The sequence below is a fragment of the Eucalyptus grandis genome, chromosome 5 (genome assembly GCF_016545825.1).
Source record: "Eucalyptus grandis isolate ANBG69807.140 chromosome 5, ASM1654582v1, whole genome shotgun sequence".
NCBI classification, from domain to species: Eukaryota; Viridiplantae; Streptophyta; class Magnoliopsida; order Myrtales; family Myrtaceae; genus Eucalyptus; species Eucalyptus grandis.
In genome coordinates this window covers 60,217,786-60,242,973 of record NC_052616.1, presented here as the reverse complement: position 1 = coordinate 60,242,973, position 25,188 = coordinate 60,217,786, and the positions used below count along the sequence as shown (strand labels likewise).

Here is a 25,188-nt window from a genome sequence, read left to right as displayed (position 1 = left end):
AAAAAGGCTCTCTCTTTTTTCTTTTTTACCTTTTATCATAATCATCCTACACACAATATTTCTAATTTACCATGCGTAGTCTTCAAATAGAAAGAATATTTATCTGTTAATGAAATGAATATAATTACTGAAATGGCAAGCTATGTAATTGTCAATATTTTATTTCGCTTGCAGCCTAAACTTTTTCACTCTAAGTGTACCAAATAAAAATCCAAAAACTAGATGGTTTAAAATCCATAACGTGTTATTTTCAATTCATAACACTTTTGAGTTCCTATTATATCTTTTTATGATGGAATTCATCTATTCACCATTGCACCTATCACGTTACAGGCATACGTGTATTGCGAATTCATCGTTTCGTTAGTCCACACGTGAGAATTTAGTAATTCGATATAAAATACATATTGCATCACTTTTCATTAACTAGACTTTTGGATCAATTGAATATATCTGTTTTCAGTATGGTTTGAATGCTTGATGAAGCTCAGGCTCATCTCCTTTAATCATACCTGCAAAACTCATAATTTCTTTTCAAAGTCTTCATATGTTGTCATTGCTGGCGTCTAACTTAGTATTGCCAGTGATTAAACTCCTGTCCCTTTAGACAGAACTCAATCTTTTCTGGATTGCTTAAGCGCTAAATCTTCCATGATCCGCTACTGCCGCTTTTAATCATTGGAAGCAACTGAGGAAACAAGGGTTTGCACTAAGTAAATGAGGTATTGATGATTCATAACTGATGTGGACCATCTGAAGTGGCTTGAAAGGTCAAAAACAAACACTGTTTAATCTATGGAGGGCCATTCGTCTTTGCTTGGAAGTATATGATTGGATTAAGAGAAAGCCAGATTGATGAGCAGCTACTATTTTTTTGTACCCTTTTAATTTAAAATTTTCAGATGCTTATCTATGTGTTTTGGCCATTTGGCAATACTAAAATCTACACGGAGTACTTTGGGAAGACGACGAAGGGAAGACTCCACAATACCCCCCCCTCCCGCCCCCTTCACCAACCCCTGTCAACGGCTCTCGAAGAAAAGGACATGGATTGACCAATCCTTAAAGGGCGCCAACAACAGTCAAAAGGGGTTTGATCAAGTTTGGGGTTTCCAATCCTAATCATATGTACAATTGAACGATGAATCATTGATGACTTGCCCCCGATGTGAACTGGGATTTTGGTGCGCGGGGGGCGGTGAGAGTTGGTTTTTGAGTAGGTGGGCAAGGGATAATTGTATTATAAAGTGTGCAAAAAAAATAATAATATTTATGATTGACCTAACTATGCTATGTTAGTGCCATACATCTGGCATTTCCAGTGCTCTTTAATGGGTCCCAACTCCATTGGAACCGTTGAGATATACATGATTGAGGGTGGGTAGACGGAAAGAAAGGATTTGCATCAAGAAATAGAATATTAAGCCCAAAAAAAAGGGGGGAAATAAATGGGAAAACTAGATAATTGGCTTACTCGTTCTTGATGAAGTTTCCGAGTAGCAATGGTGAGAGGGTTCAAAGAACAAAAAATGATGGGTGATGTGAGTATATACAGAATACTTACACCTACATTGACCTCGTTATGGAGAGATGGGCATCATCGTCCCTCCTCACATACAAATTGACAAACTAAAAATGTTAGGTGACGCGTATGTTTTTTATAGCCCAGGATGCGGCCGTATTTAGTCGGCTATGTGGAGGGAACTAGTATACCAACCCGCTACCATACCTCCGTTTTTAAATATGAGTTTATTACGGTAAATATCGAACTCACAAACATCGATTCCTCAGCAGAAAGTATAGAACGTCATTATCATTAGTTTAATCCTAGGTAGGTGATGAAGTAAAAGAAGCTTTAATAATGTGATATTTCATGGGTGAAACCTCGCAAATTCTATATCATACATGTTTAAATTGAACTGTGACACCACTACAAACATTTTATAAGTTAGTAATTTCAATTTTCACATGGCAAGAAAGTCCACATTAGTCTTATACTTGGACAACATGGCACCAAAAGCAATCAACGAACCTTGAATAAACGAATATGGGGAGAGGGGCCCTTTATATATGGGACCTTGGATCATCAATCTGAAACCTAAAACCATGATCCAACATTAACTCAATGGGCATTAGAGGTGCTGTTCCAATGCTTCTTTTCCACTACTACAATGGTGAGAAGAGATCAAGAATCTCATTCAGAAGGAGCTCAACATGGATGTGTGAGAACAAAGTCACACCGGTTGGACCATTGATGGTTGTCTCATATGCACATGTTCACAAGAACATCAGACAAAGGGATGTTTTCTTTCTTCCTATTATTATTATTATTATTGGCATATCAAGGAAGTGGATTGATTAGGGGGTGTTGGATTTGGTTGACGTTGCAGTTGCTTGAATTGAAGTCTCAGATGGAGCCCAAGCAAGATCTATGGATTTGTGGCCTGGCCAGTACAACCCACTTGGGCTGAAGCCTATTAGGAGTATATCCAGATTTCAAGGTATTGATTTTATAATTCCAGGCCCCTTCTTCTCTATGCTTTTCTTCACCTGAGAAATTTTCTGATCCAAATTTTGTAAGGAAATCTGGAAATCGAGCAATATTGTTATTTTCAGTCATGATCAGTTTAAATCACCAACATATTAAGGTTAAATTATAAGTTTTCTTTATTCGAAATTCCATGTTCTATTTTTCATAGATGAAAATCATCTATCCTGCAAGGTACTCCTTTTAACATCTTGACAAATCTCAACCATTGATGATCACTTCAATTACATAAAGAAATAGTAGAGATTTGTTGAACCACCGGAGGAGTACTAGACGAGACAGATGATCTACATCCATTTCTATTTATTTTCAAAATTGAACTTACGTAGTTGGACTTGGGACAACGTAACAAGTAGATAGTAGGGAATGTTAAGAACCTTTACCATTAATTAGTGCATCAATTTAAGTTAAGGAGTTGTCTTCTATCGTTTCTTATGCAAAGGTGAAGTCTAGAAACTCGCTTCTGTCTTCGTGGCAATCTTTAGGTTCATCGTGGAAAACATTGAAGAGAATTACTATGTTATTCGTTCACCACCCGGTTTTGACTCAATCCAGCAAAGGGGTAGAAACCGGACTAGAGGCATGACCAGTTCTCGGTTGAATTGGCCAATCTTGGTTGGGATTTAAAACATTAATTGGCACCTATTGTACTCGTTGCTGGAATATTAGGTTTAACTTTTTTTTCTTAACTTGTTCAATAATTATGCACTCATTTTTAAGTCTCTTTGTTTACCTTTCTTTTCGAACATTTTAAACTTGTGGATAATGCTAGCCTTTAGTGTCTAGTAACAAAAGCTAAATCATCTGTCGGTCATCATGAATACAATTCAGGTGGCTTAGATTCTTGATTTCTATGATAGAAATTAGAGTGTCTTGTCTATGTCACAAAGCAAAGTTTCAAGAGAGAGAGAGTTCCATAAAATCAATTCTCTATAATCACAAAGAGATAATAGTAGGTAAGAGGAAGACAAGAACATCAGGAAAACATTGACAACTTTCGCAAAGTTGTCTGAGGAATCTATGAGTTGATGTTGAATCAAGAAACTGATAAAAGAAATTGCTGCCGAAAGTGTAAGTGGAATAATGCAAATCTTGAGCGATAGGACTTGGTATCCTATAAGGATATTAACAAGCCTTTTGTATATAATAATCGTCCTTTTCAAGAATGACACCTTTGATTGGACATCTTGTGGAATCTAGAGACCCTCCCATCAAGTCATTCTTTGCATGAATTGGAATCAAGACAAAAAGGGTGAGACCCATTTTCTTGATGACCTAATCTTTTCACGAAGTCAATTAGTAGGAAGGAGAAAAGGGGAAGTTATGCCAATTCCTCTCCATTAATCTTCGTTTGGATTGAAAAGTGGGCTCTTCGGAAAATAGTCAAAGCATCTTAACCTATACATTCCAAACCTCAATTCTCAAGCTAAGAAAGTATAATTTCTTCTGGGTTGGTAGCATTTAACATAACTTCTAGTTCGAAAGTTTACACATTTAGTGAAATATGCACATTCAAATTCTTTTCAAATCATGGCCAAAAAAAAAAAAAATACTTCTAAAATAATCCAAAGTTTAGACCAAGTAATCGGGAATTCAAATGAAATGATGGTGTGAATATTATGCTCGATGCGGAAGTCTATGTTCTTTTTTTTTTCAAATTCCTATGAGTAGATTTCTAACAAAGAATTATCTATTCATATTTGAAAGTGATGAATGTTCAAGGCGTTAAAATAAGATTACATGGCATGTGCACTCTATATTAAGCTAAATAGTTTGAGTGTTCTTGGCAAAATTCTCTCTGAATTTTTCACTCCTCGTTGTCACAAGTTTCTCCTAGTACTTATTTTTTCAAATGCAAGAGGGTATCTCCGCAATTAAAGCAATTGGGTGGGGGATTTTATAGGCAGATTAGATAATGGACGAAAAGCAAGAACCTTTAGCAAATCACATATATAAGGACTTTCAGTGAAAACATAATAGTACTCTTCAACACCCGAAAGAAAGCCTCTCTCTCTCTCTCTCTCTCTCTCTCTCTCTCTCTCTCAATAGCCATGGACATCCCTGCTCAGATTTTGCAATACAAGAATCAAATAGGCATGGCAGTCGTTGGAGTCATAGCAATTTCTCTCATGGTATACGCAGCACCTAGACTCGTGTCCATCTTGGCCTACTTCTGGCCTCTCTTTGCCTCCACGGCCGTGTTCTTAGTCACGGTATTTGCCTTTGGCGGGATTTCCAAGCTCTCGACGGAAGGTCACGGCCAGGAAGCTGGTGAGGGAATCGTCGACTACGTCGCGGGGCAATCAGGATATATCGACTAAGCCTCAGAAGCATTAGTAAATATGTAAATGTTCATGGAAGTCAATCTGAAAGTTCAATCACACAGCGAGAGTTTGTCTTCATTGTTCGGTCTCTATGTCATCTGATCTCTCGTAATGCCTTATAAAGATATGTGTCCTTTTATTTGTCCTTTTTAAATGCGGAAACCAGCTTAATTGGCAGTAGTAAATACAAATCCAAGGGTTAAGCTGATGCACATAATCACGGTATAGACAATCATTTGAATCATATCTCAGGAGATCGTACATATCGTTCTTTCTAATGCACAAACGTTGATGGGAGAGATCAATCACTATGGTGCAACGAGAGTTTATACAAAGATGCTCCAAAAATAAGGATTGAAGGTAGCACAATTAGCTGCAGAATAGAACTCTGACAGTGGAGAATCGAAGGCTACGCTCGCTCAAACATTCGACTCAAAACCAACCCTCTTGCTTGCTACCGGCGGCTACCAGTTTAGAGACCAGTTTGAAGACAAGCATCGGCGAAAACCTCTGGTCTTGATATCCAGTTTCCTACCAAATTAATTAGGGAAACCCTAGCTAGCAATACTGGAGATCTTCGTCCATGCCTCGCTGAAATGCAAAGATTCAGTAGCAGATTCATCAGATCCACATTGCATAGACGTCGACCTCAAAGCAAGCATTAGTCCTTTCCTGTATGAATGCAAAGTGTCAAGATATCCGGGCTTAAACACAACATAGGTGCAATGGTAAATTGAATGAGAGGGCATATTATCATATAGCTTTTCTCTATTTGTGACCCCTACATGGTCTGAGGAGTCGTGCTGTCCCTTGCTCTATTTTTAATCCTTCGTGCTGGGAAAGTTTTGATACTGCTCTTGGAGTAGTAAAGTCACGTCATTAATTTTATTGAGTATGGATTGAATTTTAAATCTTAGTTTTTGAGGAACAATCATAATTGATGAGGCTTTTGATGGTCGCTTTAGAAGAATTCGTAAGGCCATCCTACTAATGGGCCTACTATTGCAACTATATCACATTAAGCAAGCGACTATTATCAACGGAATTGGGCTTGATCTGGTCAGGTGAACTGGCCCAAGCGATAGTGCGAAGCCAAGGCAACACGGGAAGGCCCTAATAGATATGCACTTATATACACGTCGACTCGCACCACCCAACAAATTAAGCTTTCGACTAGTAGTCATTAGTGGGCGATTAAGATCCCGCTGTCCCGCCTACACAAAACTAAGATATCATGTGAATTGATGACGCATTTGTCTAATGCCAAACAGAGAGGGACAATACTATACCTGGCTTTTTAATGTGAGTCGCCTTTATGTAGGCCAAATTAGGCTTACGAAAAATGTTCAACTAACCACATCGACCAGGTAGCACGTGTGTCAGAATCAAGGGCATGGCGTAAGGATTGTTTGAGTTGGCAATATGGGGAGTTGAACTTGTATCATGAGCTTTATCGACACAATTATCGGCTCCTTAACCACTAAATTAGCTCTACAGGATCCTACGCTCCACCACTACCATTCAGAGAGGAATGCGTTGTGTCCAATTAGATAGCCACAAACATGAACCTCAACGTTATTTCGGCGACTAAATCAATATCAAGACTAAAGACAACCTCTGGCTAACTCTAGTATTAAAGAAATGAAAGACGAGCTGGTAATAAGATTGCCTGAATGATACAAACAACGAGAATCTTTTGCCTGAGAAAAGCACAGGATCAAAAGTTCGACATCTCTATTCAGTGCAATCTCTTGTGGTCATGCCCCGCAAGCTTTACTAAAGTCCTATTATCCTTGGCCAAAATGCCCTATCATTGTCTGAGTAGGATGGTGTACTTAATTAGGTTGCTCAAGACATGGTGATTTGAACATTAATCACCACCATGAGAAAGCAACAAGGCCATGCCTCAAAGATGCACATAAGAGAGACAATAATAATCCTTTCCAATGTCAAAGTTGCTTGAAGAGCACGGACCTACAATTATCCTTGAATTAATCTCGTCCATACACATAGTTCAACAAAAGGCCCACCATACATGGGGCCAAAACAAAAAAGAAACTACTACATCGGATGGATATATGGTGCAATATCATTAACGAATAAAAAAATGGTCAAAATTTTAAGGGTTTATTTGGTTCATGAAATTTTTTTGTGTCTTTGCTTTCCAATGAAAATGAAAATGAAAATTAAATTTCTACATGAAACTAGAAATTTCTTTTAGATTGAATCATGAAAATGCCTTAGGTCGTGATATTTTCATAGGATACACATTTCACTTACATTTGGTATGACAAACTTGCTTATAACCAACTTCATATGACACTTAGTTATATAATTTCTTTGTATATAAAAGAAATCTTATTCTATATGCCTTTATATGCGATTTTTATGCAAAGGGATTTCATGTTTTCTCAAAAGCAAACAATAAAAATCCACTTACACAAGGTATTGCTATACCTGGTTCTTGCTAATGGGAACCTCATGATTACACGATTATAGTCTAGCGGCGAAAAGTCGGCGTCGCTATTCACACACGATGACCAAAGTGACTTCATATCATATATAGCATGTCCCAACTACAAGTACACCAGGCCATTATCTTTCTTGAGTGCTTTTCGCTATTTTAATTTATAAATATATAATATGCACATTAAAAATATATCATTTCATTTTTTTAAATATTCATATACACAAAGTAAAAAAGATTAACGGTGAAAATTAACAGATATTTACGTGGGAACTGTTGAAATTCAAGTACATACACTGTGATGGTATGATTTTTCAAAAATTGGTAATCGTAAAACCATGGTTCAGTGAAAATATTATTTTATGATAATTATAGAAGAAGGAAAAAATCATTCAATTATTACCGGTTTATGTGCTATTGTCGATTACATTCTTTTTATTAAAAATATTGACTTATTAACCTTTTTTTTTTTGGATAAGGTTAACCAATTAATATAAATACAATTCTCAGCCAACCAATGTAAACCCCAAAAAAAAAAAAAAAAATGTAAAAATGAAAATCAAAAGAAATTCAAGAGTTAGAACTCGATAAATTAAAGCTCATTATAGATGCATATCCTATATAGGATTGCCAAATCATTTTATTTTTTTTTTTGCCAATACTTTTGTGCTTGATCAAATAAAAATTGTAAAAAAATCTTAGTAACCAAAAAAAAAAAATCACGGCTTAGAACTTGGGCAACTAAAAGAGAGAAAAGAATACAATCGAAATTTAAAACATTTAATATGCTTTATTATTTTTAAATATATATAATTTACAATATTAAATATTGAGAGAAATAATAAAATCTTCCAAGGAAATACTTAGTAGAAAGAGTTATGGCAAATGGTAGAAATTTTCATAATTGTTATTTTGCAACATTAAAACTCATTATCTATTTTTATTAAACAAAACTCATGATATCGAATACTTTGAATAAGACAAACAAAAGATCCTAGTTGGAAGCAAAAATAGTGGAGAACGCAAGAAAAATGTTCCGTGTAAATAGAATGATCAACCTCTTGCCATCTAGAATTCTATATGCCAACCTTAGTGACAACCTTCGAGAATAGTTTGTAATGATAGATTTATATAAATATTCAAGTACATGCGTGTAGCTTAGCTAGTTCACATAAATGTTAAGCATTCCACCTGGAAGGCAACAAATGTTTTTAAAATATTTGAACCAGCAAATCCGGCAGGACATAAGGACGTAAATTGAGGAATCTTGTATGATTATTGATCTCGCTTTGACTGCCTCGACAACTTTGATATTCATCACTAGTTTATTCTGCTTGTATGATGTGTTGGCATTTGCGCTTGCTTGTGTTACAAGCTCTTCCAGCAACGAGGGACAAAACTTGCAGTTCCCTTCTACGTGTTTTCGTCCTTCCATAATCACTTCAAATTAGTGCCAGATTATTGATATTCACGAGCGTAAATATTTTGTATTGAATTCTTAAAAAAAAAAAAAATCATCTAAAAATCCATAAATTTATTATACATCGGTCTATTCAGTCCTAAAATCTTTAATTTGACAAATTTAGTCATAAATCATTTGATGATTCAGTCCTAAAATCTTTAATTTGATAAATTTAATAATAAACCATTTTATTTTGTACGGCTTTTTAAAATTTCTATTTTTTTTCTTTTTTTATCCTTTTATTTTTTCTTAGGCAAGGGTTTCGTGTCCTTGCTGGCCCAACGAGGCTCACCTAGTGGCTGACAAGGGTGTCTGGCCCTCTCTTGTGGTCAACAATCAGCAAAGGAAATAGGAAAAAAAAAAAAAAAAAAAGGAAAGAAAATAAAAAAAAAATAAAAAAGAAATAGTTTACGTTAACAAAATTGGCTGAAAAAATTACATTTATGAATTATCAAAAAGTTTAAAACTAAATTGGCAAAAAATTAAAATGTTTAGAATTGAATCAGTTACTGTACAATAAATTTTACACTTTTTGACAATTCTCCCTTTAATTCCTTATCCTTATTTTGCACAAATGAGTGTTGGATTTTATTTTATTTTTGTTGGATTAAAAACATGTATTTAGTGATTAAAGTATATGTTTATCGATCATTAAAGAGACGCATGTGCAGCCATCAAAACTTTATCAAGCAATATCTATATTATAGCGGGTATTACAAAGTGCATATACATCCACATTAAGGACTATTAACGAAAGTAGTAGAACTAAAATAGGTCAAGATCGATTATAGAGACCGACAGCCATCCCTGGACAGGTTATTTATGATATTTTATAAGGAGGAAGCTTATATCAAAGATAGATATAGAAGTCCTTAATACTGATCAGGCCACAAAAATGCACCCATTGCATAAGCCCTCTTCTCATCAAGGTTGCCATCAAAGCTGAGTCCATATTCTCTGAGAAGCATGTCCAATCTCCACTCCTCCATGTTCTCGTAATCGACCTTCTTGTACCTCGGATAATGAAGGGGCATCTGGAATCCCGGCGAACCGCACATCGCCTCCTTCGCATCCGATGTCTTCTTCAGGCTCTTGACTGCGTCCTGGCGTGTTGGGCTCACGCCGGACAAGAGGCTCGGGTGATGATTCATGCCGCGGGCTTCGTGGTCAGGATAGCGTAGAACGTGGCAGGCCGAGTGGAGAAGCCAACTCAGGGCCATCTCTCTAGGGCTCTAATCTCTCTCTCTCTCTCTCTTTCGAAAGAGGAGATCTTTGGGCTGAGAGGGGGGTCTCTTAAAACAACCTTTCGGGTTTGAGCAAGCGAGGCATTTATATAGGAAGGGTTTTAATACGTGTAGGACAAAAACAAGCGGATTACATGCACGACGCAATTAAGGGAGTCAAATTAATGATAAACTAACCAATGCTGTCTTGAGAACTTTGAATTATACAGCTATCTGGGATGGTGATTTGTAGCTCACGCGTTGGCAATTCAATGCTTCTTGCGGTGGACGAGGGAGGGAAGAAGACTCAAGTTTCGTGCGTGAGATGACAAAGCAATCATGCGTTGGTTGCGTGTCAATGGATGCGAACTTGCCTTGACGTGACCCCCAATAATGTTCGGAGACTTCTTGAATTGAGGGGAAGAGCGTCTTCGTGATTGGCTCGTCTAAATTTCATTGCAGCCCAAAAGATATAAAGTTTTCTTATTTTCTCTTTTTCATTAGTTGATTTAACCTACCATATGCCGTCTAGGACATATCTATATTTGCACAATCTCTTTCACATTGAGGTGGGTAAAATGACACATAGTCTCCCTTCTATGAATCAATGATTGTGCAAGAAAGCAATTTAAAAACGACCACTATATCTAAAGCATCTAGTACGTGTGGGACAAAATTAAAGATAAAAGAGAAGGATTTCATGATAAAAAGAGAACCGATGAAGTGACATTTTGTAATTGCCGATGAGAGTACAGCCCATTCTCGGTCGCAAATTTGGAACTTTTTTGTCTGATTTTAACTCTAAGTTCTACAGACCTTGCTCAATTAACATAATATAATGTCCAGCTCCAGCTGCACCTTCTCTTTATTTGGTCGATTTTGGTGCCATAAACATTTTTTCTTGGTAGTGAGCTCTTCAAATTTTCTTTTATTATTATTTTTTTTCTTTAAAAATCTATCTACAAACTTGACATGTAGAGATTGGTGTAAACAATATATGCTTGATAAAAATGAACTCATTGAACCAAGAACCTTTGCGACCAGCTCAAAAAATTTGAAAAGAAGGAAAAATATAAAGTTATAAGGGACTAGCTGATCTGAGATATTCTTTGAGCAAAGAAATGCGGCTTAGATCTAGTGCTAAACCCAAAACTAATAAGAGTCGATAATTTGGTAAGAAAGGCAATTCAAAGATGGTTTAAGCTAAGATAAATTGTTAATTTTCATATTGTAAAAAGAATCGATAGTTTATAGAAGTGTGAGTAAGTCTTGTTTGATAACCATCTCCAAAACAGTTATTTCTGTTTTTTTATTCCTCAGAATAAAAAAAAAATCATTTGGTAAAATTTTTGTTCCCAATAATAGATTTGGAATAAAATCAATAAGTAAAAAACAAAGTTATTTTTTTATCCCGAGAAGGCGAGGCTTGGCTCGCCAAATCTAGGGAGGAGAGCCTTGCCTAGCCACTGGCGAGGCCGATCTCGCGCCACCTAGGCATGGTTAAGCCTCACCTGGCCACTAGTGAGGCCTAGCCTCACCCATATCTAGCAAGGCGAAGGCTTGTCATGGCCAAGCGAGCCTCCAACAAGCTCATTGGACCTCACCTAGCCGATCGCCGACCATAGCAGCCAACAACTGACCACAAAGAAGGAGGAAGAAGAAGAAAAATATAATCAAAGTATTAAAAATTAAAAGAAATAAAAAAAATTAAGAATCCTATCAATCGCATTTTTATCTTGAGAATAGAAATTTTTTGCCATTACCAAATGTGTTATTTTGTCAAGAAATTATTCCCGGGAATAAAATGGTTACCAAACATGTCGTAAGTTACCAATATAATTTATCAGGAAATGAGGTGGCCGGTAACTATTTTTTTACGATTTTTTTTATTACTTCCCAATCCTTTTCAGAAATTACTAGCACGGTAAAAATATCCTTATCAGTGGTCCTTTAATGATACATGATTAATTAAGAGCACACATGCCACAGCCTTAAGTAAGAGTACACATGACCTGAAAGATGGATATATTGTGAAATCCTATGTTAGTAATGTCGAATCTATGTTTATGTACAATCAGTAATGATCCTAATTTTGACATGTTTAGTACTTGTAACGGCTAAGCGTTGAAGGTCAGCTTGAGCAGACGGGGTTAATTCATATATAAAATCCAGTCACACTCCACATGACTTTCAAACATCCCTAAGTACTTAACAATGCAAGAACATGCACGACAAGTAGGTAAGATCTCTCGACAGTAGCTTCGGGACATCGGCAGTTACTATATTAAATTTGAACGAGTTGTGCATGAGATGCAAATCCTAGGACTGAATTGATTACTCGCATTCAGCGGACGAGACGGACAACGGGTACTGGAAGCTGTTGGAGTACTGGAACGAGAGGCTCTCCCCTGGGCCGAGGGAATTGCCGTCGTTGACGAGGCAGTCGTCGTAGTACACCCGGCGGAAGACCCTGGGGTTGACAAGGCGGACGGAGCTGAACCAGCCGCAACTGACGTGGATGTTGGAGATGGTGCAGTCGGAGACGCACGCGTTCAGGATCTGGACGGTGAACATCGGGATGCCCTGGGGCATCGGAGAAGTCTGTCCCTGGTAGACTACGATGTCGTCCTTCGAGCATGACGAGCCAATCCTGTTCATGTCTCCTCCATCTTCATTTACATCAATAGAAAATGCTTGCATGTCATTATAATCAATTAAATGAGAGAGATTGAGAGAGAGAGAGAGAGGATTCCTTTTACCATCATCTGACTGAAGCAGCTTTCTGGAGGAGCTAGGGTTTTGACTGTTGGGATGGTCAGGTCCTTCATTAATGGCTGCTTCCCCAGCAACTCTCGCTTCTTCATGAATTAAAGCCAATACTGCAACAAATCAGTGCCCAAATGCTTTTTGAGATCCAAAATGCTCAAATTAATGCTCCTAAGTTAAAGCCTAAAACATATCATCCGCTAGTGATGAAGACACCCCAAACAAGCCTGTTTTCCCCATTTTGTCACTATGAAAGTGTCAAATGATTTGGATATTGATCGAGTTTAAAGATTTGATATCCATGTTATAAGCACGAGTTTCAACCCAAAATCAAAATTTACGAAATTGCATGTCTTTATAATTTGAGCGGTAGCCCTAATTTGAATGATACTTGTAGTTGAAGAATCTATTGGCCCAGAATGGAAAATACTGAATGGGATCTGAGGAACCGAAACATTACTATGTTATGATATTCTGAACACTTAGGTAGTTGTTAGGTGAAGGAGGAAATCATTTGTCTATGGCTACGAATGTCATGTTGACGTATATAAAGTTCCAAGTAATGTCATGAACTGTGGAACTACATGCATTTGATTGTCCTTTTTGTTCTTATTCCGAACTATCGTGTATATATATGACGAAGTAAATCAGTCCATAACGTACACAATCCAACTCAGAGCCACCCACAAAACAAGAAACTATATTGCTTGCGTGCATGCATCCATGGTCATACATTCTCTTCCGGAATGGCCTCAAAAAACAGTATCTGGGTTTATGTCATTGCTCCTGCTCATGCGAGAGAGAGAGAGAGAGAGAGAGAGAGGGTACCAAGGAGTGTAGAGACAACCACGAATCTGAGACAAGAAGCAGCTGAAGAGACCAAGCCGAGTCTAGCTTCTTTCTCCGCTCTGTGGTGACCCATAACGTTCGAGTCTTTTCTGACACACATATATATAGCTTCGAAAGAAAAACCCAGAAAGAGAATAGAAAACCTTGAAGTTTAAAAACAGCTGAGAGATGAAAAAGAATGATGGATAAGGTATATGCAAAATGAATGCCGAACGTGCTTTTTCTCGCAGCAACTGTATCGTACCTATATAGGTACTCACAAGACTGCCGATTTGCTCTCTGTGCGAATGGACATTATTCTACTTCAACTTCGGAGCGCCTTGGGCGGGACTTTTGGGGAAGAAGAAGGCGAAGGAGCAGTAGGAGATAGGGCGTAAATGCAATGTTCATTTATAGCTCTCAAGGGTAGTGTCTGGCCATCACTGGCGCAGAAGCGAGCAAGCCGTCCCAGGCGTGCCCCATCTTTACTCTGTTCCGTCTCCTTTCCTTTTACACGTGGATGAACTCGATAAAATGGTATCTTTTTTGCGTTGTTTAAAGAAAATTATGCATTGGTTATGCCGCTGACTAACGTGCTGTGTCGGGCCAATCGCATTGTTCGCAAGATGGAATTCCCAACTACACAGTTTGCATTTGAAATTTGAAAACTCTGCATCATTGACTTAGCTTGTCCTTCATGTGGCATCGTCACGTTGCATAACTCATGCGCCTGTTCTTCATTATTTCTCATTCGACCATTTTCGGATCCTCCCGTCGTTTTCCCTTTTCTTCTGAGCGAAAAGTTTGGATATATTGAAGTTACTCCAAGCAAGAGCATGACTTACATCATAACCTGCTGGATTGGATTGGATCGGACTCGAGTTTGATTGAGCTCAAGAACAACGAAGCTTCTATCTGTTAAAGATTTAAATGGATAATGGCCGGGTTGCATCTGTGATCGTAATCATGTTCAGTCAATTTCAAAAGAACCTTCTCAAGGAAAATTTGCATGAAATCATGCAGGATGCGGGTCAGATACATAATGATCATTCCCTCCCCAGTCCCCACCACCCCTTTTTCTGGGCATTTCTTCAAAGAAGACAACAAAGACTGTTTTCCATTGACCTATATGTGCATGCCGGCGTTAGGTTTGCATGTAGTTATGTATGTCTGACTGTGCTCTATACATGACTGGATAAGGGTACGTTCATCCATTCATTTGTTCTGAGAGAGAGAGAGAGAGAGAGCATTACATGTTTGTTTTCTTTTTCCATTCAGAGCCAGACAGAAGCTGATTTAGTCAAAGAAATATCTCCACCAGCATGCTTGGGTTGTTGTATAAATTGGTGAGCAAAGTTAAAGAGAGCCGCCAAAGGCAGGGACGTGCCGGCGTTGCCACTCATGACTCATGATCGGCGTCTGTCTTGTGTTATTCAATTTGCTGTACCACCCGCTCCTTAGCCTCCTTTTCTGCAGCATTTTCTATTCATTTTTATTGTACGACGATATCTCCAAATTAAGTTTCATGTGATATACTTTGATAGATCTCAGATCATTCATGAACCTCGGTATACCACGATATGGCTTGCAATCCTGCTGCCCGACTCTCAATGCCTAGTGGCCTCTCTCCGATCTTCTCTCTAAGATGAACGCAGCAGTTGCCTTCATCTGAGAACGATGAGGATCATCCAGGCTTAGGCTAAGCCCGGCAGCTCTCGCCGGTAGGTTTAGTTTGATCCGGCCACCCCCATTCTTTCTTTTTCTCTGTGTTCATCTCACAGAATTTTTTATAATTTTTATAACAAGCTAGCACGACTCTGGAAAACCAAAATTTAGGAAATGAAGTTTCCAATAAGAAAATTCAATAACCTTATTCAGCTTTCAACAAAGGTTTAAGGATATACTCCACATCTACAAGGGTTACAAAAGATGAAGAATACTGCATTTGGTTCAGTTTTGGAAATGGACCTGAGGAATATTTTTGGCCTAAAGGACTTTGGAGAAATGCAATTTGTGTTTGGTAAAAAATTATTTACAAAGCTATTTTGGCGTAAAGAGTATTTGACAAATCTTTTTCTTTTTTATAAAGGGCTTTTGAATTTCATTTTTCTTTTTTATTTAAAAATAGTAAACTTTTTGTGACTCTAATGAAGGTAAAGGTAGTTTTGGAACAATGAGAGGTAAAACCAAAAAACTAAAATATTTATGATAGTAGTTTTGAAAAAGAAAAAAAAAAGTAGTTTCAGCATTTAACCAAATGTTGAAAGCCCAAAGCCAGTCCTTATCGGCATTGGACTTTTAACTTTCTCAAGATCAGCATTCGATTGCCAAACACCCCCGTATTTCCTCAAAGGGCTTTGAAGACTGAAAGCCTATTAGGAAAGTTGAATCAAATGTACCAATCTTTTGCCATATCTATTTCCATAAAGTCAATCATTACAGTTTAAGAATGAGGCTTTGCCCCTAGAGAGGCTCATGGCCCATGGTTGTCCCATTGTCGATGTCGGACGCCTCATCTCCGATGAATGGTAGAGTCAATGGTTTGACCATTCTCACACGAAATCTATCTCGCCATTGTTATGTATATATATATATATATATATATATTCCTCTTACTCTTTGTATGTGCGTTTTTGTATTTATACCTATATATTTGTGTATATACTATTAATTAAACAATTTAACATGGCCACTTTAATCTCAAAATTGCAAAAAAAAAAAAGAACCATGGAAAGCTGATACACATATTTAAAGTATTATATGACCGCACATAACCATAAATGGGCAAAATCATAACTATCATGATTAAGATTATTGACAAGTAATTAATGAATTGCCTTTTGAATTTGAATTCCAAATCATTGTTAGAGATTCCATAAGTCTCTCGTATTTCCTTTTACAGTAATTTAAATTATATTCATGGAAATGAACAATTAAGTAGCTGAGCTCTTATAGCTAAATTTATTTAAATGTTGATCTTAATGGAACACTCCAATTATATATTAAAACACAAGGTAGACTTCATTGCATATCAGTTATGTGTTTTTTATGTGTATATTCACATATTAAAGGAAACAGGCGTCCTTATCATGATAAGATTTGCATTTACCTTATGCTTGACATCTCACTTCATTAACCAAAGTTTCACACATCAATCCATCGTGCATCAACCATGTTTGTTAAAGTGTCTACTCAAAAGGGTGTTGAAACATCATATGTTGCTTGTTTGCAAAGCTTATACGAGCATGAATGTGGTTTTAAGGGAAATTGTTCAATCAGTCCTAAGCATATTGTGTGGTTGTTAATTCAATCCTAATTTTTTTAATTTTGCCAATTTAATTCTAGACCTTTATGTAAAACTCAATATAATCTTTTTAGCCAATTTTAGTAGAAAATTATTCACATGACTATGTACCCATAGGACAGTCAACAAACCACCATGTCAGTGATTTCAGAAAAAAAGTTGATCAAAAGTACTATATTGAAATTTTGTGCAAAATTTTATAACTAAATTGACAAAATTGAAAAGTTTGGGACTAAATTAATATCAGCACAATAAGTTTAGGATTGATTGAAATTTTTTTCCAAAATTTTCATGTTGAACTTTTTAACAATACATTTTAATGAATTCCTTTTTTTTATTTAATATAGGCATCGCCCTTAACCTAGTAATCTAGAAATCTTTACCTATGCTAATATAAAAATAATGATGTTATTACTTGCGGTTCTGAATATTCCTATATACCCTTCCCACCAGTCCTATCAGTACTGGTTGAGGATTTAGAAAATGGTATAAAATAAGACTAGTGTATCAAATCTCCAAGGGCCACTCTTCATATGCAACTTACTTATCAGGTTAGTGCAGTCCATGATCTATTAAAGTTCAAGAGAATCCATGTATTTGACCCTTCTATAGCAACATCGTAATCGAATTTAGAAAACGGAACCATCGAATAGTATCGGTAGAGTTAAAATCTTTGGTGGGATAAGTGAATGCAAATGTGTGGACAAATTACCGGATTTTATTATCTAGATCTGCACAAGTTATTTTGACAATCAAAATCTGAAATTTAATGTTATGCATTTTCGTAAATTGAGTGATGGCCCCATCAACGCCTATAAATTGGTGCGACTTCAGTGATCAAATCCACACATTTTGATTTCCCCTTCTCAAATGTCCCTCTTTCTTTTCTTTAGATACAAGTCCATTCTAATTCTTTTGAGTATAGTGTATTTTATTGAAGCTCAAGGCAAGCTTCAAGTCAAACCCTAGCTTCATCATCTTTTGGCTTACCACAACAAATTCAATCATCAAAACTACAGTTCAAAGGTATGCAAATCTCAAAAAACTTCTCTACTATAGCTTCCTTAATTTTTTTTTTCTTTTAGGGTTTTTTTCTTTTAGGGTTCATCATGTGTCCATGGCTTAATTACTCCTTACCAAGCCAATTATTTATTTCAAAATATCTTTCTATTATCTTTTTTCCCTTTACAATCGGTGTTAATATTTTTTTTTTCCAGATTAATGGCTAAGGAGGAACGTGTCAACCCAAAAAGGTTTTTTGAATTCCCACCCAAAAATGAACAAATATATATTTACACACGCACGCATGCACATGTATTAGTGAATTTATGGGGACTTGAAATATTGTTTTTGATATGCTTTTAAAGATTCGAGGTCCACAGTTTTACATAAAAATCATGTAAGAATTTGAAATCGATTATTTATTTAATACTGTGCGCCTCAAATCTTTAAGAAATTATGAAAAGCAACGCTTTGGGAAACTCCAAATACCTTGATATTGCTTGAAATTCGAAAATGATTTTTACGGAAAAATTTGAAATTGACTTTGGGTTTGGTTTATTCTATCCATCTAAGGTTCTTCCTTTAAGAGGTGCGTCTGCTCTATGTAAAATGGTCAAACAGTATTTCTAGATTAGTTCAAGCTACATTATTAACATAACATAGCGAATATTCGGGTGAGTTATATTGGTTTGATATTCATTTGAAACCTTACAATATGTATTCCTCAATCTTGAAATATCAGAAACTTAAAGACAGCAATAAATTTCGGGTATAGAAGAGATAAACACCTTAAATAATGAACCACCCATCGTGGCGGCGTGGATGGTAGGGCTCTTTGGACTCCATCGTGGAGGTCCGGTTTGAATCCTGCGACGAGAAAATAAGTAGCTTTTTGGTGATCTTACCCGGGGTGCGTGGGTGGTGGTCTGCGTTGCCTCAGGGGTTTACCCCGCTACCGGCCGTGCGCGGGTTCCCTTGGGTCAAAAAAAAAAAAAAAAAAAAAACACCTTAAATAATGAAAAAAGTGATATTTTACTACCATACTCCCATTTTTGCATAAGCATTTTATTAGATTTGATGGGAAATCGTTGCAACTTGCTAATAAATTACTGTTTTTTTTTTTTTGCCCTAAATTCGTTGATAACTAAGGGAAAATGGAAAAACAAAATCGATGCCTAAAATCTGATAGTTTAGTATATTAAAATATTGCTCTTTCGGTTCTATTTAAAATTTTCTTTATTAACAAACAAATGTATGACTTTTGTAATGCGAAGCAATTTTTCATTTCCATACAGAAAAATAATTTGATCCTAATTTTCTCTATATTGGTTTTCATTTTTTACTGTTCTCAAAAGAAATAGATCGGTGATCGAATTTTGCGCAAAGAAAGTTACACAAAGGTTACATATCCATTATTTATCTCTTTTTTAGCCAATCAATTTTTTTATTGCTAATAATTGATCCATTAATCTTGTAGCACTTAATTTCGTAAAGGGGTCATTTATTTTCTTCTTCAATCATTTGTTCTTTTTTTAATTTTTGTCAAATTCCTTTTGATCTTTCAAAAAATTAAACTTTGCAATTTCCTTTTGGGCCACCAATTGAAGTCAGCCCTAATCTCTCAAGCCCACCTCAGGCAAGTCGTCCTGAGAACCCAAATCTCCCATTTTCATCCAAGGAAAAAACGGAAAACATTTTCCGTTCCAATCTCACCTGAAAAGTTTCCTCTTTTGAAAAGGAAAACATTTTCCAAGCCTCGCCTCTTCTCTTCCTTCGTTCTTGTTCTCATTCTCTTGTGTGAATGTCCTTCACAAATCAGTGCTGTACTAAGCCGCCGAGAAAAAGGGAAAAAAAAAAAAAAGCCTCAATTTTGCGAGGAAATCCCAGTCTCAATCCATGAAAAAGGAGAGGAGAGGAAGAAGCCAAGTTGGGAGGAATCGGGAGGAAGAAGGAGGAGGAAGGAGGAAGGAAAAAAAATTCTATTTTAAAAATATAAATAACTAAAAAATCCCAGTATCTGGAATCGAAAAAATTCCTGCCCAGTTCTTGAGTGCTTTTCAATTTTGGTCCCAGTCTCAATCCATAGGGTAATTCCCAGTATCTGGGTCCCAGTTCTTGTTAGGGTTTTGGGTCCCGCTGTTAGCCGGGTTCTTGCTGGTTTCTTGAAATCGCGCGCTCTGCACGGAAGGGAAGGCGGGGAAGGCGAATTCCTCTGCTGGGCAGGCGGTTTCGGGAGCTCATTCAGCTTCGGATTGACATGGGTCCCTCTCGTGGCAACTTCCACTCGAATGACGAGGACCCGACTCAGAGGTTTGAGCTCGTTGTCCTAAATTTCGTTGCTTGAGTTCTTTTCTTGCCTGCGGTGGTTTCTTGAGGATTAATCTTAGCTACATTGAAGGTTTTGGGAGTGTTTTGAGGCTGGGATTGCTGTTGCTCATGCTTTCGGAGCGTTTAACGTTGGCCTAGGCTGGTGAATGGCCTGAAAAATTCTCACGTTAAGACCAGAAAGTTGTCGTACTTAGTTATTCTCTTCTCAAGACGCTATGAGTTAGTAAGTTAGCGCTGCTAATCCTTTTGTCTAGTTGGGAACTTACGAGAGGATCAAGTTATGGTCACGGGACCATGGAGCATTGTCTCGTTCTTTGGGGATTGGGGTGGGGTGGCTCTATCACTTCTCCAAGTAAAATGTGCACTTGCTCGCTTTGCAACTTTATGAGCTTTTCTTTACTTTCATTTGATAGTAAGAGATTAGCCAGAATTGTAGGGTTGAAACGTGGTGGAACTCATGGGAGTTTTTAATTTCTTCTCTCTACTTTCGGTGAATTCGAATCGAAAGTAAAAACTAGCTAGCCCTCTGCATTTTCATGAGTTTGTTGATTGTAGTTAGTTCGGTAGTCTTGCTTCTGTAACTGGTTCAACTGAAAATTGATATTTCATGTTAGATGCGATTCGTTAAGGATACTTGTCATCAGCTTGTAGGTTCAACTTTCTTTGAGCTATTGAGTCATCTAACTTCATACTTTCTTTGAACTTTCTCAAATAGTTGATTCCGCACAATTCAGTGTCCTCATTTCTTGTGACAATCAATACTTTTGGAAAAACATTACTTTTTTTTTTTTTTTTTTTTTTTTTTTTTTTATGATCTAGGTATGTCTCACCAAAAAAGGGTCTTTCATAATTGCCTGTTTTTGGCCTTGCAGATCAAGGAGAAAGAAGAATGCTTCAACTGGAGAGAACTTGGATTCTTCTTCTGCAGGTACTATAAGTAATAATTTAATTCAGTCTTTTTAAGGTGCTAACTTTTTAAACTTCTCCGTTGTATCTCATATTTTATCTTTTCATCCTTATTTCATTGCCTTCTGGCCTAAATTTGTCTGCATTGTCAACTGATAATTCAGGTCAAGGATCAAGTGATGGGAAAAAGGCTTTGTATCACTGTAATTATTGCAACAAAGACATTACGGGGAGAATCCGTATCAAGTGTGCTATGTGCCCTGATTTTGACCTGTGTATCGAATGCTTCTCGGTTGGGGCTGAGGTGGTGCCTCATAAAAGCGGCCACCCATACAGAGTCATGGTTAGTAATAGCATCATTAAATTTGATCTTCTTTGGACCATCTGCTAACATCAAACTTTACATTTTTTAGTATCTATAGACATCAGCGGGAAGAGAGACAGGACATTCTCTAATTCTCATGAGTGCTCACGTGTCAATTATTGTTTCCAAACAGTAGGCATGTTTTTCTAGCATCAATCTCAAGAAATCTACTGCGATGTAATTTCTCATCTGTCACCTTTCTGGACTTCTGGACGTAGTGTGAAACTGATCAAGTTGTTATCTAGAAACTAGGATCATCCTTCTTTGAACTACAGTACTCTCTAATGATGCTTCCAGAATGTCTGAAATCTGCTGTTATGCAATGGTGACAATGCAAAAGGTTTGATTTTTTTATTCATGCAATGTAATTTTGTTATGGTCTTCTCATTTCAACAGGACAACTTGTCATTTCCTCTGATCTGCCCTGACTGGAATGCAGGTGATGAGATATTGCTTCTTGAGGTTGTCTCTGCCTATTTCGAATCCTCGATTTATTTTGTTTTTGTCTTTTTCCTTGTTTTGGTATGTATATTTTGGTATGGGAAGCAGATGGTTATTGTGGAATGCATTTCAGGGAATTGAAATGTATGGGTTAGGGAACTGGGCTGAAGTTGCTGAGCATGTTGAGACAAAGAGCAAAGAACTGTGCATTGATCATTACTATGAAGTGTATATGAACTCTCCAGTCTTTCCTCTTCCTGTAAGAGATCCTAATTGAAATGAATTCTGTTTCTGTTTTTTGCATTAACGTGGCATGAGATTTTAACATTATATCTTGGATAGGATATGTCTCATGTCGTTGGGAAAAATCGCAAAGAACTTCTTGCAATGGCTAAAGGACATGGCGAGGACAAGAAAGGTGCTTGATGATGTTTTGTTCTTTCCCTGTGAATTTTTGTAAAAGCTTATGTGACAATATTGGAAACAACAATCTATCATGAACCCTAACTAATGACCTCAAAGATGGAAAGATGTCACTATTGACTGATGTGCCTGTACTAGTTACTATTGTATATACCAAAAAGATAAAACCAAACTTTTTAGTGAGAAGCTCATGCATTAATGATTTTGTTTGGATAGAACTCTTCATTGGTCTGTCTTATGTATTGGTATTCTTATAATTTGAATTGAGCAAAATTTATAAGTGACAAATACTCTTTTTGCGATTCTGTTTGAATAAATCTCTTTCTTCTGGTTCATATCAAGTATTGATCTTCACATTCATTTGATAAGCAACTGCTTCATTATGGTCCTCAAATTTGAAGTTCTTGGTTTATGCTTATTGGGTGGGTTTATTTTCACATAAGGTATGTTTGTGATTAGTGCAGGACCTTCCGTTGGTGATCGTAATCATGTTCAGTCAATTTCAAAAGAACCTTCTCAAGGAAAATTTGCATGAAATCATGCAGGATGCGGATCAGATACATAATGATCATTCCCTCCCCAGTCCCCACCACTCATTTTTCTGGGCATTTCTTCAAAGAAGACAACAAAGACTGTTTTCCATTGACCTACATGTGCATGCCGGCGTTAGGTTTGCATGTAGTTATGTATGTCTGACTGTGCTCTATACAAAACTGGATAAGGGTACGTTCCTACATTCATTTGTTCTGAGAGAGAGACAGAGAGAGAGAGAGAGAGCATTACATGTTTGTTTTCTTTTTCCATTCAGAGCCAGACAGAAGCTGATTTAGTCAAAGAAATATCTCCACCAGCATGCTTGGGTTGTTGTATGAATTGGTGAGCAAAGTTAAAGAGAGCCGCCAAAGGCAGGGACGTGCCGGCGTTGCCACTCATGACTCATGATCGGCGTCTGTCCTGTGTTATTCAATTTGCTGTACCACCCGCTCCTTAGCCTCCTTTTCTGCAGCACTTTCTATTCATTTTTATTGTACGACGATATCTCCAAATTAAGTTTCGGAAGACTAACTCTAGTGAAGGTAAAGGTAGTTTTGGAACAATGAGAGGTAAAACCAAAAAACTAAAAAATTTATGATAATAGTTTTGAAAAAAAAAAAAGTAGTTTCAGCATTTAACTAAATGTTGAAAGCCCAAAGCTAGTCCTTATCGGCATTGAACTTTCAGCTTTCTCAAGACCAGAATTCGATTGCCAAACACCCCAGTATTTCCTCAAAGGGCTTTGAAGGCTAAAAGCCCATTGGGAAAGTTGAATCAAACGTACCAATCTTTTACCATATCTATTTCCATAAAGTCAATCATTACAATTTAAGAATGAGGCTTCGCCCTTAGAGAGGCTCATGGCCCATGGTTGTCCCGTTGTCGATGTTGGACGCCTCATCTCCGATGAATGGTAGAGTCAATGGTTTGACCATCCTCACACGAAATCTATCTCGGCATCATTATGTCTCTATAGATATATATGTACCTCTTACTCTTTGTACGTGCGTTTTTGTATTTATACCTATATATTTGTGTATATACTATTAATTAAACAATTTAACATGGCCGCTTTAATCTCAAAATTGCAAAAAAGAAAAAGAAAAAAAAAGAACCATGGAAAGCCGATACACATATTTAAAGTATTATATGACCGCACATAACCATAAACATAACTATCATGATCAAGATTATTGACAAGTAATTAATGAATTGCCTTTTGAATTTGAATTCCAAATCATTGTCAGAGATTCCATAAGTCTCTCGTATTTCCTTTTACAGTAATTTAAATTATATTCATGGAAATGAACAATTTAAGTAGCTGAGCTCTTATAGCTAAATTTATTTAAATGTTGATCTTTGGAACACTCCAATTATATATTAAAACACAAGGTAGACTTCATTGCATATCAGTTATGTGTTTTTTATGTGTATATTCACATATTAAAGGAAACAGGCGTCCTTATCATGATAGGATTTGCATTTACATTATGCTTGACATCTCACTTAATTAACCAAAGTTTCACACATCAATTCATCGTGCATCAACCGTGTTTGTTAAAATGTTTGTACGCAAAAGGGTGTTGAAACATCATATGCTGCTTGTTTGCAAAGCTTATATGAGCATGAATGTGGTTTTAAGAGAAATTGTTCAATTAGTCCTAAGCATATTGTGTGGTTGTTAATTCAATCCTAATTTTTTTTTTTTTAATTTTGCCAATTCAATTCTAGACCTTTATGTGAAACTCAATATAATCTTTTTAACCAATTTTAGTAGAAAATTATTCACATGACTATGTACCCATAGGACAGTCAACAAACCACCACGTCAATGATTTCAAAAGAAAAGTTGATCAAAAGTACTATATTGAAATTTTGTGCAAAATTTTATAACTAAATTGACAAAATTGAAAAGTTTGGGACTAAATTAATATCGGCACAATAAGTTTAGGACTGATTGAAATTTTTTTCCAAAATTTTCACGTTGAACTTTTTAACAATACATTTTAATGAATTCCCTTTTTTTTTTTTTAATATAGGCATCGCCCTTAACCTAGTAATCTAGAAATCTTTACCTATGCTAATATAAAAATAATGCTGTTATTACTTGCGGTGCTGAATATTCCTATATACCCTTCCCACCAGTCCTATCAGTATGGTATAAAATATGACTAGTGTATCAAATCTCCAAGAGCCACTCTTCATAGGCAACTTACTTATAAGGTCAGTGCAGTCCATGATCTATTAAAGTTCAAGAGAATCCATGTA

General features: G+C 36.7%; 3 protein-coding genes across 3 annotated transcripts; 1 reads left to right on the top strand and 2 right to left on the bottom strand.

The window, feature by feature from the left end:
• Positions 1 to 9,471: 9,471 nt before the first annotated feature.
• Positions 9,472 to 10,078, bottom strand: LOC104445607. Its single transcript, XM_010059511.3, has one exon. The coding sequence runs from the start codon at positions 10,019 to 10,021 to the stop codon at positions 9,674 to 9,676; it is 348 nt and encodes a 115-aa protein (XP_010057813.1). The 5' UTR covers positions 10,022 to 10,078; the 3' UTR covers positions 9,472 to 9,673.
• Positions 10,079 to 12,358: 2,280 nt separating this feature from the next.
• Positions 12,359 to 13,712, bottom strand: LOC104447524 (TPD1 protein homolog 1). The gene is made up of 3 exons (XM_039314011.1): positions 13,619 to 13,712; positions 12,784 to 12,903; positions 12,359 to 12,693 (listed from the first exon to the last, which is right to left on the bottom strand). Exons 1-3 carry the CDS (start codon positions 13,710 to 13,712, stop codon positions 12,359 to 12,361), a joined length of 549 nt encoding a protein of 182 aa, XP_039169945.1.
• Positions 13,713 to 20,067: 6,355 nt separating this feature from the next.
• Positions 20,068 to 23,448, top strand: LOC108960108 (transcriptional adapter ADA2-like). Its single transcript, XM_018874932.2, has 7 exons — positions 20,068 to 20,234; positions 21,125 to 21,180; positions 21,323 to 21,501; positions 21,919 to 21,984; positions 22,097 to 22,222; positions 22,306 to 22,381; positions 22,851 to 23,448. The coding sequence occupies exons 1-7, from the start codon at positions 20,182 to 20,184 to the stop codon at positions 22,919 to 22,921; spliced, it is 627 nt and encodes a 208-aa protein (XP_018730477.1). The 5' UTR covers positions 20,068 to 20,181; the 3' UTR covers positions 22,922 to 23,448.
• The last annotated feature ends 1,740 nt before the right edge of the window (positions 23,449 to 25,188 follow it).

Excerpts from the sequence above, each read along its gene's own strand:
- LOC104445607 (XM_010059511.3), bottom strand. The coding sequence starts at position 10,021 with ATGGCCCTGAGTTGGCTTCTCCACTCGGCCTGCCACGTTCTACGCTAT.
- LOC104447524 (XM_039314011.1), bottom strand. The coding sequence starts at position 13,712 with ATGGGTCACCACAGAGCGGAGAAAGAAGCTAGACTCGGCTTGGTCTCT. Across the intron at positions 12,904-13,618 it reads GGTTGTCTCTACACTCCTTG|TATTGGCTTTAATTCATGAA; the intron begins GTACCCTCTCTC and ends GATTTGTTGCAG. Across the intron at positions 12,694-12,783 it reads GCTGCTTCAGTCAGATGATG|ATGGAGGAGACATGAACAGG; the intron begins GTAAAAGGAATC and ends ATGTAAATGAAG.
- LOC108960108 (XM_018874932.2), top strand. The coding sequence starts at position 20,182 with ATGGGTCCCTCTCGTGGCAACTTCCACTCGAATGACGAGGACCCGACT. Across the intron at positions 21,985-22,096 it reads ATGAGATATTGCTTCTTGAG|GGAATTGAAATGTATGGGTT; the intron begins GTTGTCTCTGCC and ends AATGCATTTCAG. Across the intron at positions 22,223-22,305 it reads CTCCAGTCTTTCCTCTTCCT|GATATGTCTCATGTCGTTGG; the intron begins GTAAGAGATCCT and ends TATCTTGGATAG.